The sequence below is a fragment of the Medicago sativa genome, chromosome 8 (assembly GCF_051527215.1).
Source record: "Medicago sativa cultivar Bolivia chromosome 8, Bolivia_mono, whole genome shotgun sequence".
Taxonomy (NCBI): domain Eukaryota; kingdom Viridiplantae; phylum Streptophyta; class Magnoliopsida; order Fabales; family Fabaceae; genus Medicago; species Medicago sativa.
In genome coordinates, this window is record NC_140756.1 from 85,646,158 (window position 1) to 85,663,052 (window position 16,895).

At 32.4% G+C, this 16,895-nt stretch overlaps 2 protein-coding genes and 2 long non-coding RNA genes across 9 annotated transcripts; 3 read left to right on the top strand and 1 right to left on the bottom strand.

Moving 5' to 3' along the window:
• Positions 1 to 562: 562 nt before the first annotated feature.
• LOC146902602 (kinesin-like protein KIN-13A) lies at positions 563 to 8,255 on the top strand. Its single transcript, XM_085737734.1, has 13 exons — positions 563 to 899; positions 1,010 to 1,275; positions 1,837 to 2,058; positions 2,517 to 2,708; positions 3,045 to 3,149; positions 3,312 to 3,389; positions 3,535 to 3,616; positions 4,273 to 4,435; positions 4,885 to 5,214; positions 6,491 to 6,709; positions 6,820 to 7,405; positions 7,503 to 7,568; positions 7,885 to 8,255. Exons 2-13 carry the CDS (start codon positions 1,063 to 1,065, stop codon positions 8,065 to 8,067), a joined length of 2,439 nt encoding a protein of 812 aa, XP_085593860.1. The 5' UTR covers positions 563 to 899; positions 1,010 to 1,062; the 3' UTR covers positions 8,068 to 8,255.
• A 92-nt stretch (positions 8,256 to 8,347) lies between these two features.
• LOC146902603 (B3 domain-containing transcription factor VRN1-like) lies at positions 8,348 to 11,420 on the top strand. The gene is made up of 5 exons (XM_085737735.1): positions 8,348 to 8,950; positions 9,241 to 9,718; positions 9,840 to 9,967; positions 10,459 to 10,735; positions 11,053 to 11,420. The coding sequence occupies exons 1-5, from the start codon at positions 8,864 to 8,866 to the stop codon at positions 11,055 to 11,057; spliced, it is 975 nt and encodes a 324-aa protein (XP_085593861.1). The 5' UTR covers positions 8,348 to 8,863; the 3' UTR covers positions 11,058 to 11,420.
• A 1,999-nt stretch (positions 11,421 to 13,419) lies between these two features.
• On the top strand, positions 13,420 to 16,886 carry LOC146902604 (uncharacterized). Of its 5 annotated transcripts, none has more exons than XR_015023522.1 (5): positions 13,420 to 13,651; positions 13,735 to 14,753; positions 15,412 to 15,503; positions 15,610 to 16,107; positions 16,382 to 16,886. It is a non-coding gene; the product is annotated as an uncharacterized LOC146902604 (long non-coding RNA). The 5 variants fall into 5 exon arrangements; XR_015023523.1 differs by having other exon boundaries at positions 13,430 to 13,651; positions 15,610 to 15,683; positions 16,481 to 16,886; XR_015023525.1 differs by lacking the exon at positions 15,610 to 16,107 and having other exon boundaries at positions 13,430 to 13,651; positions 15,412 to 15,564; positions 16,481 to 16,886.
• Positions 14,253 to 16,339, bottom strand: LOC146902605 (uncharacterized). Of its 2 annotated transcripts, XR_015023527.1 has the most exons (3): positions 16,281 to 16,339; positions 14,812 to 15,294; positions 14,253 to 14,726 (listed from the first exon to the last, which is right to left on the bottom strand). It is a non-coding gene; the product is annotated as an uncharacterized LOC146902605 (long non-coding RNA). The 2 variants fall into 2 exon arrangements; XR_015023526.1 differs by lacking the exon at positions 16,281 to 16,339 and having other exon boundaries at positions 14,812 to 15,416.
• Positions 16,887 to 16,895: the final 9 nt, after the last annotated feature.

Below are 16,895 nucleotides of genomic sequence, written 5' to 3' on the forward strand. Positions count from 1 at the left end.
AATAGTTCAAAAGCTTGATGCGCAACTTGAAGTTAAGTATCAATGATACTTTGATAATGTAGATTTAACTATTTAAATAAATTTATTTATGAAAATTATTAGTAAAAATATGAGACAAAATTATCTCTTGATAGATTAATTTATTTTATTGTTTTTACCACTTTCAGTCTCTATAGTAACTATAGAAAATTTTTTATCAACAATGAAAAATTGTAAGTACAATTTTTTTTTGACAAAGGTACATTTTATTTTTTCTATATATTTGACACTTTCATAAAATTTTGGCTAACTTTGCCATTGTGGACCACTAGATTCTGTTGTAGCCGTTTTTAATAAAAAAAAAATCGACAATAGTTTTTGATGGCAGTGTTTGAAAACCATACACTAATATTTATTTGATTTTTTAAGGAGATTATTTTTTTTGAGGGAATTATTTATTTGATTATTATTACCGTTTTTTTGTTTGGATTATTATGATTTTTTAAAAGGTTTTGGATGATTATCATATTATTTACCGGTTGATTATCAGAGTATTTATCCAAAAAAATATTCCATTTCCAGTATCTTGTCATTCACAAAGCATATCAACGCCTACTTCCTTCTCTTCGCTGTTGTTGCTTCTCCAATCTTCTTTCTGCCATCATCATCCTTTTCTTCACTCAGACGCACGCACAATTTAACAATTAACAATACAAAACGAAAAGGGATATTCAAAGCAACGCTATTACTACTTTCCCCATCGTTTCTGGCTTTTGCTTTTGCTTTTTTCCACCACTTTCAGATCTGAATTTCATCATTTCAAATTCTCCATTCTCTTCTTCATTCTTCCATTTCACTTCATTTCCACTTTTCGCTAATCACTTTCATGTTCTTCTTCGGATTCCAATTCTCCCCTCATCGTAAGTATCTTCTTCTTTTTTGCTTTTCATTATTTAATTTTATCATGATTATGATTACGGTTTTTACTTTACGAATTCTAATGCGTTCGTGTGTGTTTTGAAATTCGAAGCGTGTGTAAACAGATCTTGAAAATTGGCGCCCCAACGTCGCTCACAGCGCCACATGGGTGGTCAGAGCAATGCTGCCGCCGCGGCTGCTTTGTATGACCACGCCGGCGGTGCTCTACCTTTGCACGCTGCACCGGCAGGGACTGCACCCGATGCCGGCGATGCTGTTATGGCTCGCTGGTTGCAATCCGCCGGCTTACAGCATCTGGCTTCTCCGTTGGCAAACACTGCCATCGATCAACGCCTTCTCCCCAACCTTCTCATGCAGGTATTGAATTCTCGCCGTCATTTTCATTGATAACTATTTTAAATTCTCATTGCCAATTGTTCTCTGTTTTGAAGAATCGTCATTTTTTATGCTGGAGTAATTATAGTGTGTGTGAATAGTATTTGTCAGATAATGGATGATAGTTTTGTGTTGTATTGTAATTGTAATCTATGAAATACTGACACTGGACATGACATTGATACTTACACGTTGGCGCCGATAATAAATTGAGAAAATAACTTATTTGAACGTAATCACATGTGTTGGACATTGGAAACACATTTGATTAGAGCCAGCCTCGATGCTACATAGGTTGTAATGCCTCTGATGAGTTTGCGTAACTTCATATTTTGCAATAATGATCTAATTGATCTTGAAGTTTTAGCACTCCTGTATTTTGAGGGATATAAATGTGTATTGTATTTGGTAAATAAGAAGATTTCATTGACTGTGGTATTAGTGTGGTTGAACATGTGAAATGTTTTTTTCCCCTGTAATTGTTTGTGCTATGATAGGATGGTAGTTTGTGTGGCGACTTAGATGAACATGATATTGTCGTAGGGTTACGGAGCACAGTCTGCGGAAGAAAAACAGAGGCTTTTTAAGTTAATGAGAAGTCTCAATTTTAATGGGGAGTCTGGTTCAGAACCATATACACCCACTTCCCAAACTTTAGGTGGGGCGGCTGTATCAGATGGGTTCTATTCTCCTGACTTTAGGGGGGATTTTGGAGCTGGTCTTTTGGATCTTCATGCTATGGATGATACAGAGCTTTTGTCCGAGGTATGGTGACTATATGGTAATTGGCCTGTTTGCTAAAACAATGCAGTACTGTATTTCAATTCCTTTTTTTCATTTTATATAAATAATATGCTCTACATGAACAATGGCCTTCTGTGTATTACAAAAGATTTCTCATTTTTTCCTAGTATCACCCAAAGTTGTCACTGAATGTTTACCAAGTTTCTATTTATAGCATCTTGCACAACCTTTTTTTTGGGGTGATTGGTGATAATGTGCAGCTATATAGACAATATTCTTAATTGTATAAGCTATGATTTAACCGATAACCTATAGTAGTTCTGCCTCATACTTTCAACCTGTTGCTTTTTTCCCTGTGCATGATTAATCTCATTCATCCCTTATGTTGCTTCATTTTCCCTAACTTTCTTGCATCAGGTTGTACAAGTATCTTTGTATGCTTTTGTTACATTTGGCTCTGATCTATTTACTCTTTTCAGCATGTTATCTCAGAACCCTTTGAGCCATCACCCTTTATGCCTGGAGGTACCAAAGAATTTGAAGACGACTTCAACTCAGTCAGCATCAAGCAGGAAGGAGGAGATGCAGTTGCTGATGTGTCAATTTTTTTACCAGTGAATGAAAAAGAGAACAATACCAGAGAAAATAATGTTGCTAAGATAAAAGTTGTGGTATGTTAATGTTTTATGTACATAAATAACCTATTAATACATCAATACATTCATACTTTGATATCAAAGCATGTAGAAAGATATCATTTTCATGCGCTATGCTTGGTTTTTCAATTATATATCACCAACCTTTTCTTTCCCAAACTAGAGCAAGAAAAGCACTAAAACAATCACTCTTTGGAAAATAACAAGAATTGAGTGTGTTAATCATTCCTACATTTTAATGCACTAAAGCATTTATAGCCATGTTGTTCTTTGATTAACACATTGTTGGAGGTTTTATATATAGTTGCTCCATGAATAAAATTCATTATTTTCTCTAAATGCATTTTTTAGGTACGCAAAAGACCTTTAAATAAAAAAGAGCTCGCAAAGAAGGAGGATGATATTGTAACTGTATTTGACAAGGCATATTTGACCGTTCATGAACCTAAAGTGAAGGTTTGTTGATATTGGAGTCAAGCACTATGTTACTATTTATTTATAACAATATTAATTCAAAGGTTGAATTACCTCTGACTCAATATTGGGTTCTTATTTGTTTTGCAATTCTTATATTTATTTGCTTTTCAAAAAGTTAATTGCTTGTCCTATCTTGAAAAGGTTGATTTGACAGCTTATGTGGAGAAGCATGAATTTTGTTTTGATGCTGTTCTTGATGAGAATGTCACCAATGATGAAGTAAGGCTGCTCGTTGTCAAATTTTTTTTTTAAACCTTGCTTTTTTTGGATTGTCTGTTGTTATTATTAGTTATTTATAGAAGTGGTTGCTTGCCTCTCTTTATCTTTGTCGCTGATCTAAGGCATGGTTGCTTTGAAATAATAGGTATATCGAGTCACAGTAGAACCTATTATTCCTACAATTTTCGAGAGGACAAAAGCCACCTGTTTTGCTTACGGTCAGACAGGTGAGAAGATCAAAGCTACCTGTTTCGTTTATATTATAATTGTACTAAATGATAAGCATCACCCAGTTATACACTTCAAACCCTTTAGCTTTATAAAATTCTCTATTTTTTTTTTTAATTTATATTTACTGGTTTGTTCATATATTGAGCCGACCCCACTTAGTGGGATAAGGCTTGGTTGTTGTTGTTCATATATTTAAGTGGTTGTAGAGGATTATGATACTGTTAGTGGCTGAGCATATTGTCGGGGCCCGACTGGAGAATCAAAGGATAGATATTAAGCTTTTTTTTTTTTCTTACCTGTGTAGTGTTGTTCCTGGGTATTTTGTGAAATATGGGCTCAGTATATTTAACATCTCAAAATTATCATAACACGTTCATTTTGTAGTGGTTGACCAAGGTTTGGAGGCTATTAATGGCCTTGGCCTATACATAGTTATTTCCCATGGTAGATTCCATCATACAAGTAACTGAAATCAAAAGTTGAATACAAATCAAACTGTTTTAGTCTGGACATACCCATTCGGTGAATCAAAATTTAATTGTTGGTGCAACGTTGAGTTGTCCATTCATGTTCCATCGCTGCTGCTATTTACTTGTATAGCCAGCCATCACCATTATTCGTTATTGTGATGTTAATTGTGTTTGACTTTCAGGAAGTGGCAAAACTTTCACAATGCAACCATTACCACTCAGAGCTGCAAATGACCTTGTTAGACAGTTGCATCGGCCAGTTTACCGAAATCAGAAATTTAAATTGTGGCTTAGCTACTTTGAGATATATGGTGGAAAACTGTTTGATCTTCTTGGTGATAGGAAGTAGGTACTTCGTTCCTATAAAATATAAGGTGTTTTGTGTGTTACACTGTATATTAATTTAAATCCTTATGAGTTTGGTTTTGTGATTTCATATGTCCTTCAGACATTAAGTTTTCATTTGGCATGTATGTTTTGTATTTGTGATATGGGCCTTAACTGGAAGATTGAGCTTTTAATGTTTGCACCAATCAGCATGAGAAATCCACACTAAGTAGTGTTGCACTCAGTCCTTTGAAAATGACCCATGGACAACTCCAATACATTCTTTTTGGATTTCCCAAGCAGTGCTACTGCTAACTTCATCCTTTATCTAGCATGATTTTTATGGGTTTTTTTGAGCTACACACTTCTATTTGTCCAACTTATCATATTTACAGTGCTTATTGAGTGCATTAACATGCATATATTTGTCAATAGTTTGCTGAGTGGTTTTGTTATTCTCTGAATAGGAAACTCTGTATGAGAGAAGATGGACGGCAGCAAGTTTGTATTGTTGGACTGCAAGAATTTGAAGTTTCTGATGTACAGATTGTCAAAGAATTCATTGAAAGGGGCAACGCAGCAAGGAGTACAGGATCCACCGGTGCAAATGAGGAGTCCTCCAGGTCACATGCTATCTTACAACTGGTTGTAAAGAGGCACAATGAGGTGAAAGAGAGCAGGCGAAATAATGATGGAAATGAAACAAAAAGCGGGAAGGTTGTGGGGAAGATTTCTTTCATTGATCTTGCTGGAAGTGAAAGAGGCGCCGACACTACTGACAATGACCGTCAGACAAGGTACTTTTTCATTTGAATTATCTGCTCTGCAGAAAATAACTTCTGCTTGCATGGGGGGCTTTTAGCATTTTCTATGCATGTTAAGATTTCTGTTGAGGACCTTAGTCCCTTACAACAACAACCAAGCCTTATCCCACTAAATGGGGTCGGCTACATGGATCAAACACCGCCATAATGTTCTGTCATATATCCTAACCCTATCCAACTCATTAACCTCTAGATCCTTCTTTAAGTTTTTATTATAGTTTTTCTAGGTCTTTGCCTCTAGTGATTTGACTCATCTCTATCTGATTTACTCTCCTTAGTACAAAATCTACGGATCTTCTCTTTACACGCCCAAACCACCAAAGTCGAGTTTCTACACTAGGTGCTACCCCAACTCTCTATTAGATATCATTTCTATTTCTATCATGGAGTGCTAGGAACACTCTTTTCAACATTCTTTCTAACACTCACTCTTTTATTTGGTGAAATCCATGTGGGTCAAACACTTTGAGAATTGGTCCCACATAATGTGGTGGGTGGGACCCATATGGATTTTACCCAATAAATAAGCGAGTGTTAGAGCGTGTTGAGAAGAGTGTGTCCTTAGCACTCCTCTTCTACCATGTCTAGTCTTACCACACATCTAACGCAACATCCCCATTTCCACTACGCTTATTTTACTCTCGTGTTGGTTCTTTATCGCCCAACACTCCGTCCCATACAACATTACCATCCCGTCCAACACTTATTTTTGCTGATAACCTTATTGTATGAAATACTTTAGGATTACTTATAAACATACTAATATTATGTTTGGTCGTTATTGTAAATATATATTTAGAAGTGATGATAACAGCTCTCTTTTTTCTTTTCATTTTAGTATGTTTTCTCTCTGTCTTGTTGACTGTGTTAAAAATGAGAGTAGTTGGAAATATAAAATCATTTTAGTTAACAAAGGTGATCGAAACAAACTATTTATAACATAAAATTGAAATTTTAATTCTGTTTATTTCATCTTAGCTTTTTGTCTTGTTTTATAGTTATGATTTTTGTTGTACTTCAAAGTCGAAACTAGATTTAACGTAATAAACCTAGGGATACTTTGTGAAAATGTTATTTGTTGTCTAAGTTTAGATTAATTTTCATATAAGTATAACTGCTTGATTAATCAGCACTAACTTGAGTTCATTCCATCTCTGTCCTGTGGGAATTTTCTTGTTCAGATGACAAAACTTATCACATAGTAAAAAATCTCATCACTTTTTTGCTACTTTGTGTATAATTATTATAGGATTGAAGGAGCAGAAATAAACAAGAGTCTTTTGGCTTTGAAGGAGTGCATTCGAGCTTTGGACAATGATCAGATCCATATTCCTTTTCGTGGAAGTAAACTTACAGAAGTGCTTCGCGACTCTTTTGTTGGCAATTCAAAGACTGTCATGATTTCTTGTATATCTCCAAATGCAGGATCTTGTGAACACACACTTAATACCTTGAGATATGCTGATCGGTATGTGCTCCCATATTGTGAGCTTGACGTTATGTTCATAACTGGGTGTCCCTTTCTCTATGCACATGAATGTTTGTAGATATTAATTGTTTTCATCATAATGTGAACAGAGTTAAGAGTCTGTCCAAAAGTGGAAATCCTAAGAAGGACCAGGCCCCAAATCCAGTCCCACGGTCAAATAAAGAGGTTTTATCCACATCATCCCTTCCAGATAGTGCTTGTGCCGAGGATGTTTATTATCAACGTCAAGAAGTGAAAACAGTGGATATGGGCAGGAAAGTTTTCGAGAAAGAAAACTCTTTGTACAGCTCTGCTGCTGCTGATGTTGACAAGCAGCCATCAAGTTTTTCTTCCAGTTTTTTATTCAACGGCCGAGAGGAGAAAGGTTTGCCTTCTGTCTCAGTGGACAGGAACAGGTTTGAAGTGAAGAATTCTACTGGTCAAAAGATGAACCCTTATTCCCAAAATGATACGGATGAGAAAGTGCAAAAGGGGTCTCCCCCGCGCAGAAAAGGGACCAAGGAGGAGAGACCTGAAAGGTCTTTCAACTGGCAAAAACGGGATGCCAATGGTTCTGATCATTTCACCACAAGCTCCAAGCAGCAGAGCACAGAGAATTATAACACAGTTGCGACTGGATCTAGGCAGCCTGAAACAGAATCCTCACCTGATGTGAATATCAGCGCCGTACTTGAGGTTTGCCAAATATTTAGAACTTCCCTTTATACCTGTTTTCAGTTGAATGTAAAACTCATTACAGTATCAGTTTAACTTCTTTGTGATACATCTGCAGGAGGAAGAAGCACTAATTGCTGCTCATAGGAAAGAAATTGAGGACACAATGGAGATTGTCCGTGAAGTGAGTTACTGCTACAAGTTTTTCTTATGCATCAAATTAACGTTGAGTTAACTTTTATTGTCTCTTATACAAATTTCTGGAAACAACAATTAAATTAAAGTGAAATCAATATAATATTTTTTTGATTAAAAATAAATCCGGAACATATTTTCACAGACCAAATAGATCCAGTTTCCTCTGCATCTATTGACTATGCAGCTTTTGATATAACTTTTCTCAGATTATACTTTAGTGATGATGGTATGTGCATATAAAACTTTATGCTCGTAGAATAGTTGTTTCTTGGTGCTCATCTTGTATTGCTTTTGGTTATCAGGAAATGAAACTGTTGGCAGAAGTGGACCAACCAGGAAGTCTTATTGACAGCTATGTAACCCAGTTGAGTTTTGTGCTTTCTCGCAAAGCAGCTAGTCTTGTAAGTCTCCAGGCTCGCCTTGCAAGATTTCAACATCGACTAAAAGAACAGGAGATACTAAGCAGGAAAAGAGTACCCCGTTAAGTGGCATGTTTCTCTTATTCAATGTTGATGATGTGTATGTAATTTTTTCTGTGTTTGTTAGCAATATAGTTTGAAGGCTTTTGGTCATTTTACATCAACAAATCTTGTGGAATATTCAAATTAAATTTACTCAAATGTATATTCGTCCCTTGTGTGAAATGTGACATTACCTTCATGCCTTTGCAAAATGGATTTAATTTTATAGCATTGTTAGCATCAAATATTTTCTATACTACTGTCTATATTTTTTATTGCCATATTAAATAAAACGATTTAACTTTCATAAATCCTATTCTAAAGTATATATTTTTTGAATTTGGCTCATCTAAAGTGTGTATGTACAAAGTGAGTTGGAAGGTCATCCCCTCGCCCAAGATTTATGTTAGCCAAATAAAAGTGAGTTGGAAGATTGATCCTGCATAATCAGCTGAGATGCAAAAAATATATAATTAAGTTTGATATAAACGGAATCCTACTTGATTGGTGTAGCAAAAGATTTTCGTTTTTTTTCTTTTTTGTAGGGCACTTTCGTTTTTTTTACTAAAACTAGCAAAAACTTATGAGCATATATTTTATTTGATGATGAGATATCCGACTGATTGATTTTCGGATCCAACAAAAAAATATTTTCCGTATTTAGTCATTAATATTTTCCGTATCTAGCCATTAATATATTCCTATAATTGACCATTAATTTCTTGTGCAATTGTGATTTGTGCATTGATATATATAACACCCTTCTAGCCACTAAAACACTCGCTCAAAATAGTTTTGGTCCGTAGAAAAGGTTAGAGCTATGTCTTCTAAAGAACTTGATCATCGGAGTAATGGTGTCCACTTTTTCAAGATTATTCTTCAAAGGAACCTTAATGAAGGAAAACTGGTAACAGTCTCTGTTCTTTCTTTTCTTTTTTCAAGTAAATATTAATTGCAAAATTAGGGCTATAAATTAATCGGTGAAATCTAGTTTACGACCTTTGGAGTGTAGGTGAATGAGTAAGGATTGTTATTTTTTATATAAATTTTAAACAGAAATTGCAGATAACGTTATCATGTACTATTTACTTTTACTTGTTCTCACTTTCATAAAAAGAATTGTTGTTTAATCATACTAAACATTGTTTCTTGATAAAAATAAAATTGTTGTGTTAATATTGATTGTTTGTATGACAGAAAGTGCCCCTAAGTTTTGTGAGAAGGCATTGGCAAGGTATAACAAATCCAGTTACTCTAAGACTTCCAAATATGACCGAAAAGAAGGTTTTTTGGGAGAAAACTAGTGATTATAATGTTTGGTTTTGCAATGGTTGGAAAGAATTTGCAAAATATTTGTCTTTGGGTGATTCACAGCTTATGTTGTTTCAATATCAAGAAAATTCTCTCTTCAATGTGATTGTATGCGGTAAATGCGGATTAGAAATAAAATATCCTTTAAAAAAAACTAACGAAGAATATGAAGAGGTTGAAGAGAGCGATACTTCTGTACAAATTATTGAAGATCCTTCATCATCGAAGGGTAAAAGGCTAAAATCTTCACCACCTTATTTTAAGAAGATGAAAATCAATTCAAAAGAACAAAAAGAATCTAAGCATGAGAAGAGAAAAGTCCAAGAACATGGAAGGTTTCATAACTTCAAGGATTTGGACAATGGTTGGTTTTATTCTATCTTGTTCTATTTCTTTTTTATTTATTTGTATTTTTTCATCTTATTTTTTAGGTGCTGTTACTTAATAATTAATATTTTTTTTTTGGCAAATTCTCAAATTCTCAGTAAGTGGTTGTGATGATCTTAAGGAGAGAAGCAAAGTTTTGTACGACAAAGTGAAGAATTTTTTCCACTCTGATAAGGATTTCTTCGTGTGTATGATCCAAAAGACATACATTAAGAAAGATATCTTGGTAACAAAACATTTTATTTGATCACTTTATGTGTGTGTAAAGTGTTTTATGTGTGTATGAATGTTAAAAAAACAATGGTTGAGTTAACTCTAAATATCTATTTTTTTTTTTAAAAGAAAATAAGATTAATTGTTATGTGCTAACAGTGTACATATTTTGACATATAATCCAATAAAGTTATGCTATAATGTCATTTTGTATACTATTTCTTGGAACATCTATACAAATATCTACATTACATATTTCGACATTTTATCCACTAAAGTTATACTATAATGCCATTTTGTTATATTATTTCTTAGAATTGGTTGCATGCGCAAAAAAAAAAAAAAAATTACACAGATAATGCATACAAATTAATTCATTTAATGATATTCTTCATGTATATGTGTGCATTGAAAGTTAGAAATTGCATCCATTTAGCCTTTTTGTATTTGTTTCTGAGTTGTATTGCTGATTTTTTTTAATGTAAAAACAATGATCTAAAATAGGGCATACCAATTGAATTTGCTAAGAAACATCTGCACAGGATGGAAGGAAGAAATGTTACCCTTTTTGTTGATCAAGACAGATCATGGAATGTTGATTTGAATCTCACTTTAAATAATCAATATACACTAAGTGGTGGTTGGAGTAAATTTCGTGCTCACAATAATTTGAAGTTTGGTGATATCTGTGTTTTTATGCTGAACAAATGCAAAGGAACAGTTTCATTCCAAGTTAAGATTTTCTCTCTGGAAAAAGACATGAACACTCCTTATTTTGAAGGTGACTTATTTACTTGCCGTTATTTTTCTATTATCATCTTTTACTTTTTTTTCTGACAGAAAATTTTCATTTGATCATAGTTTTTAACTTTTTCTCCTCAACACTATTTTTAACTCTTGATATATTTTTTAAAATATATTTTGAATGGATATATCGAAATTAAATTTCTCCTCTTGTATTTACCACTTAGTACTGCAACATTTTTTTTTAATGGCAAATAAAGTATCTATAACATATGATATATTATTTAAAAAAATTCTACATGAAATAATATTTTGATTAGTAATTACATTAATGAATTAATTATGTTGGTGCAGGGTAAACCAATAAACTTCATAAGGAAACTTCTTTAGAAAATGAAAAAAATGTGAGCTTGCGATTTGCGAGAAGTTGGCGATACTTGTTTATTGAAGGTGGTCCATGAGAAAACACTGGTATTTGAGGTTACAATTTCAAAAGGCAGTTGCAAAATTAAAGTTACGTGTCTGTTAATCTTGTTGTTTCATGTTTTGAACAGGTTTTAATATGCAATTAGAGAAATAATTTATATTTTGTTCACTTTTTTTTTTAAGGAGATTTATATTTTGTTCACTTATTGATCTAATTATGATCTCGTGGAGACGATTCATTAATTTATAAGCTATGACATTGCATGATATTTATAGTTATTATTTTTTATAGTAAATGGGTCTATAGTTACTATTTGATTTTTGCTTTAGAAAGGATGACATAGATAGATCTACATTACAAATTACGATTTTTTACGTCTGTGAGGATCCAAATGTACACCATGAGGATCCAATAATCTAAATCACAAAATGAATGTATTTTTTAAGCTTAAATGTGTGATTGGTCCCCGCAGTTTCACCCATTTTTAGTTTTGATCTCTGCACTTTTTTTTGTTTGCCTTTAATCCCTGCACTTCATGTTAAAAGAAAATAACAAAACTAACAGTGTGCCACGTGGACCAATTAGTACACACCACATGGCACACGGTAGAATTAAAATAAAATAATAATACCTGATTTTTAATTAGTTTTATTATTATTATTATGTTTTATTATTATTATTAATAAAACATTGCACATGTTAAAACAGCTAATAGTAGTAATTTTTTTTTGTAAAACAGTTATTTATTAAAATAATTTATATTTTATTTTAAATGTACAAGTTTCAATATAAAAATTCTATTCTAAACTTAAAACTATATTTTTTTATATTTTTTTCTAAAATTTAAAGAGAAATAAATATTACTTGCAGAAGGAGGGAGAGAGAGAGCGTGAGGGGGACAAGAAGGGAAGGGAAATGGGACAAAGGAATTGAGTGACGAATGACCCTTAGACACGCGTTTGTGTACAGTTTCCAAGTAAGAACATAAACAAAGAAGGGTCAGCTCTGCGCAGGCCGCGTTCAACGCACAAAAGCAAGAGAAAGCCATGCCATGGGATGCCCATTCCCTTCACCGACAAATCAACTTATAAACTACTCCATCAAATTTGAATTTTCAAACTTTACTTGACTTAGGAATTTTAACTCCCAGTAATTTCAGAAATAGGAGTACTATTTTTTTTTGCTTTTATTTCTCTTGTTAATCGAATATAAACCAAAACGGACAAAAGATCGTAGTAACTAGTCGATATACCCGTGCTAAGCACGGGTAGCGCGGCTTCGCCGCGCTGTATGGCCGCGGCTCCGCCGCGTGTCGTGTATCGAATGTGTTTGGTATAGTGTTTTTTTCAATAGTGAAAATATGTAAATTATGTCAATTAATAATGTATATATTGATCGGTATTAATAAAATATTATAAAATAATTAAATTTTAGTATTGACGATATTAAAAACCTAATAAATAAAAATAATCATAGTTTTTATTTACTAATATGTTTTAGTGTCAAAAATATTAATAAGCATCTCGTGAAAAATCATAATTAATGTATTATATAATATTGTTATCGTAAAATACATTTCATAAATACATATATACTAAAATATTTCCGAAAAAAATTATAGTGAGATATATTTTTGTTAATATATAGTTAATAAAACTTATATTTTTAATATTATATAGTCAATACACCCACATAAATTTTATTAATATATTAATAAAAATTATATTTTTAATAATATACAGTCAATACACCCACATAAATTTAATTAATATATTAATAAAACTTAGACAATCGTAGTGTTTAATTAGAGATATGAAAAAGTACTAATTAAAACTGATCAATCGTTGTAGTTAATAAAATAGGTCTCGTGTTACAATTGTACACTCCAACGGGTTTTTTTTATAGACATTAGCTGATATAAAACATGTCTCACCTACCAACATAACACTACCCCTCTTTAAAAAAAAAAAAAAACATAACACTACCCATGACTACATGTCTCTTCCAAGATATTTTTAAAGATAAAGGTAGCGTGTGTGGCAATGTTCTGTTTTGCTTTATGTATTGTCTCACACATCTTGGTGCGCATGTGTTTTACTTTAACATCAATAAATTATCCCTTCCATCAATAAAATAATTTTTAATATTGTAATTTTTTTTGTTTCACTTTAACATTATAAATTATTGTAAATAAAAGAAATTATAAATTGTAATGATTGAACTCTCTTATGGTCCCATTATTTATATCAATTTCTAAAAAAAAAAAAACCTATTGCATTCCTCACGTACAACACACACACTATTAGTATCATTTGGATTTTTGTTTATCTCTCTTCACTTATTGAGAAACCCATCAGGTTTCCTCTTCTCTCAACACAACCTTAGCCGCCTCCATCTTGTGCAGCAACGCACCGTCCGACCTTCAATAACCATACCAACCCTTTCAATCTTTTCCATCCAATCGTTTATTTTTTTCAAAATCGTGAAGTTGACGTCGTAGTTTCATCGTAAAACGCTTTATTTCAGGTGGCTTTCAAGGTTTAGCAACAAATCTATAACTTTCATCATGTAAGCTTTCCTTTCCTCACTTTAATTTACAATCTGTGCAGCAAACAGCGTGACTTCTACTCGTCCACCTCCCTCTCACGTGCTACGACAACAGGTCAAAGTTTTGATTTTGGATTTCAACATTATTTTATATTTAAGTCTTTTGAAGATCTGTACATCAATCTCCCTGTTGTTGTTTTCACTTTTCATGTTAAGTATGTATATCTTTCTATAGTTTTGGCTTTGGGTTTCAATGTTTGTGCTTTGACTGGTAATTTTTTCTTTCTTTTTCTGATTTAAAAAAAATGAATTTTTCTATCTCATTTGTATTGGTGTTGGAATACTTTGAATTGGGATTTTTTATTATTATTCTGGTGAGAATATTTCATAGTAAACAAAACAAAATGGTTGGTGAGGAGAAAATTCTGTGAATGCAGTTATGATATTGGATTTGTGTTTGGTAATTTTTGCTTCCACATCTTCATTTTATACATACTCTTTTTTTATTCCTCACTCGCAAAATACTAATTTTCTTTGTTATTAATGAAAGGAAGGAAATGATACTATTCATGATAGTAGGTAGCCATATTTCTGAATTGATCATATGAAATACAACCAAATTAACTCAAATGATAGTTAGCCATATTTTTGAATTCATGATAGTAGTATAATAAACTTGCATATAAGTCATAGGAATATAAATATGTCTGGATGAACTTGGGAGCAGTGGTCTACCAAAGCTCATAAAAGTATTAAGGTGTTACAAAACATGGTAAATCTTATAAAATCATCATGATAGGAAGAGGTTAACCATCTTAGAGTAAGAGTTTTTTGCAGGAGTGATCTCATCCAGGATGATAGGGTGGATAGGGGTAGCACTTGAACCAATCTTAGCAGAGGTAGTATGAGCAAGAGGTGTGATGGCAGCAGGGGTAAGTTGGCTGAGTGAGTCCCAGTTCTTGCCTCCTTCAACATTCTGCAACATGGTGGAAGGGGTTTGCATCTGACCAAGTGACAGATCATGTTCTTATTCAGAAGTTGCAGATGCAGCACACTGGCACATATGTTTAAACATATCAAGGTTACCGCAGATAAATAACCAATGTAGATCATCTTAATTGAATAATTAATCAACTTACAACTGAGATAGTAACATCATCACTCTCCACATTTGTGTCCTAAATCATAGCATTGTCATCTTGTGGTGCATGCTGCTAGTATAGAACAGCAACTTGTATATCATCACCCTAATAAGCAAACAAACACACAATTAAGATGTCATAAATTAGTCAAGGAAATAATCAGTTGTAGGAATCAGTATATAATTAGACCTTAGCATCAACAATGACCATCTCCAAATGTTCCTTCCCGTCCTTAGGATATGTTACTATCTTAAAAAAAAATAGCAGTTGATGGATATGTACTTAGGATATGTTATTATGCAGTTATTTAGGATATGTACATATGAAGGAGCTCCATTTAACATGTTATAAGTTTGATAGAGATAACAAATAATAAAGAGAATGCACAACAAAAAAATGAGTTCATTACATATTCATACCTTTGTGAAGATAAAAGGAGTATCATTTACCTGCACTTGTTGTTCAAAGACATCAATTTTTCTGCAAAAGAGAGATGAAAATAAAATGAAAGTTAGAAATATGTTGAAGAAAAAGTAAACCTAGTTGAAAACACTACAAATTTTATGACATCATCATTTATTTTCTTCTGTTGTGCAGATTTTTTTTCAAAATCGTCAAATTGACATTTAAATCACCATTTTCGACCTCATTCATGGAGTACTACAGCAGATCTTGAACCTACATGTCATGTAAGCTCTCTTTTGGACCTAATTCTTTCAAACATGCATCAACAAATCAAATGGTTTTAAGGTCAGATTATATATTCATATCTTCATCAACTCTTATTTGATACAGCCAACAAAATCACATTTATCAAAGGAAAAAAGGCATTGATTTGTATCTGTTGTTCTTGTGAGGAAACATAATTGGTAATGTTGTTTTGAACGAATATTTTTTTTCATGTGCGGACCTAATTATAATCTTTTTTCTATCATGAAAGTTTACAAATGAAAGTGAACAAATACTCTTGATGAAGCTTATGTTAAATACAGTTTGTTATATCTATATTAGATCTTAAAAAATTGGTTTTTAAGAATTTTGTTTAGCATAATAATAGAAATATTTAAAAGATTAAAACTCAACCACCTCAATACATAAAGATTTTTTTTAAAGGCACTGACCATTGTTTTATACATAAAATATATATTTTTTGCACAATATACAATAGTAATACAGGCTTATATTATTTAATTGACCAATAAATTTGCAGAACATATCTCGCATAAAAAAATTCATCAACTTTCTGTATATATATTATTTAATATATATTTTTTTGCACAATATATAATTGTTGTCTGTTTTTCTGTCCAATAAACCAAGGGAAAGCTTTGCAAGAACATACATAAGTATTAGAAGTTTTGATTGCATTTATGATAAAAAAGAAAATGACGAATTTTCTTCACTTTTCCTAAAAGCCAAAAAAGAATTAATTACTGTTACTCTCTCTACCCCAACTTTGTACTCGCCTTTATTTTCTCGTGCTTCTTCCATTCTTACTTGTCCTTATTTCTTGTCTATTTTTCTGTTTGCCCAAAAAAATGAAAAGTTGTGTAAGACTATACATAAGTATTTGAAGAATATTGAGTATGGTGTAAAACTTTGTTATAGATCTGAAATAAGCAATTTATTACTATACATAAGTATTAGAATTTGTAATGTTATGCAGGTGAAGGGAAAAAGTGAAGTCGGTTTAATATGATGAAGGAAGGACAAAAAAAATGAAGAAGAAAATTTTGCAAAGGAAAAAGAGTTGTTCTTGTTACCTTACTTATGTTCTTCCTTTATCAATCTTCTTAATCAATGGAAAATGTGAACACTTCCTGCAAAAAATGGCAGTAGAAAATGAAGATTAGAAAAATGGAGAAGATGATGAATAAAGATAAAAAAAGAGAGAGGAAGAAGAAGAAAGTTGTGAGAGTAATGAATCTTTTTTTTGTTGAAAACTAAGAGAGTATTGAATCTTATATAATAGATTGAAGAAAAGTTAGTGAAATTTGAATTTGAATTTCAAATATGAGAGCCAAATTATTGTAGAAGGATTGAATCTTATATAATAGATTGGTGTTGTTACATATGTATCC

Bases quoted from the DNA above. Each gene is read 5' to 3' on its own strand.
- LOC146902602 (XM_085737734.1), top strand. From the start codon at position 1,063: ATGGGTGGTCAGAGCAATGCTGCCGCCGCGGCTGCTTTGTATGACCAC. The intron at 5,215-6,490 runs GTACTTTTTCAT...TAATTATTATAG, and splicing joins GACAATGACCGTCAGACAAG to GATTGAAGGAGCAGAAATAA. The intron at 7,569-7,884 runs GTGAGTTACTGC...TTTGGTTATCAG, and splicing joins CAATGGAGATTGTCCGTGAA to GAAATGAAACTGTTGGCAGA.
- LOC146902603 (XM_085737735.1), top strand. From the start codon at position 8,864: ATGTCTTCTAAAGAACTTGATCATCGGAGTAATGGTGTCCACTTTTTC. The intron at 9,719-9,839 runs GTTGGTTTTATT...TCAAATTCTCAG, and splicing joins CTTCAAGGATTTGGACAATG to TAAGTGGTTGTGATGATCTT. The intron at 9,968-10,458 runs GTAACAAAACAT...GATCTAAAATAG, and splicing joins ACATTAAGAAAGATATCTTG to GGCATACCAATTGAATTTGC.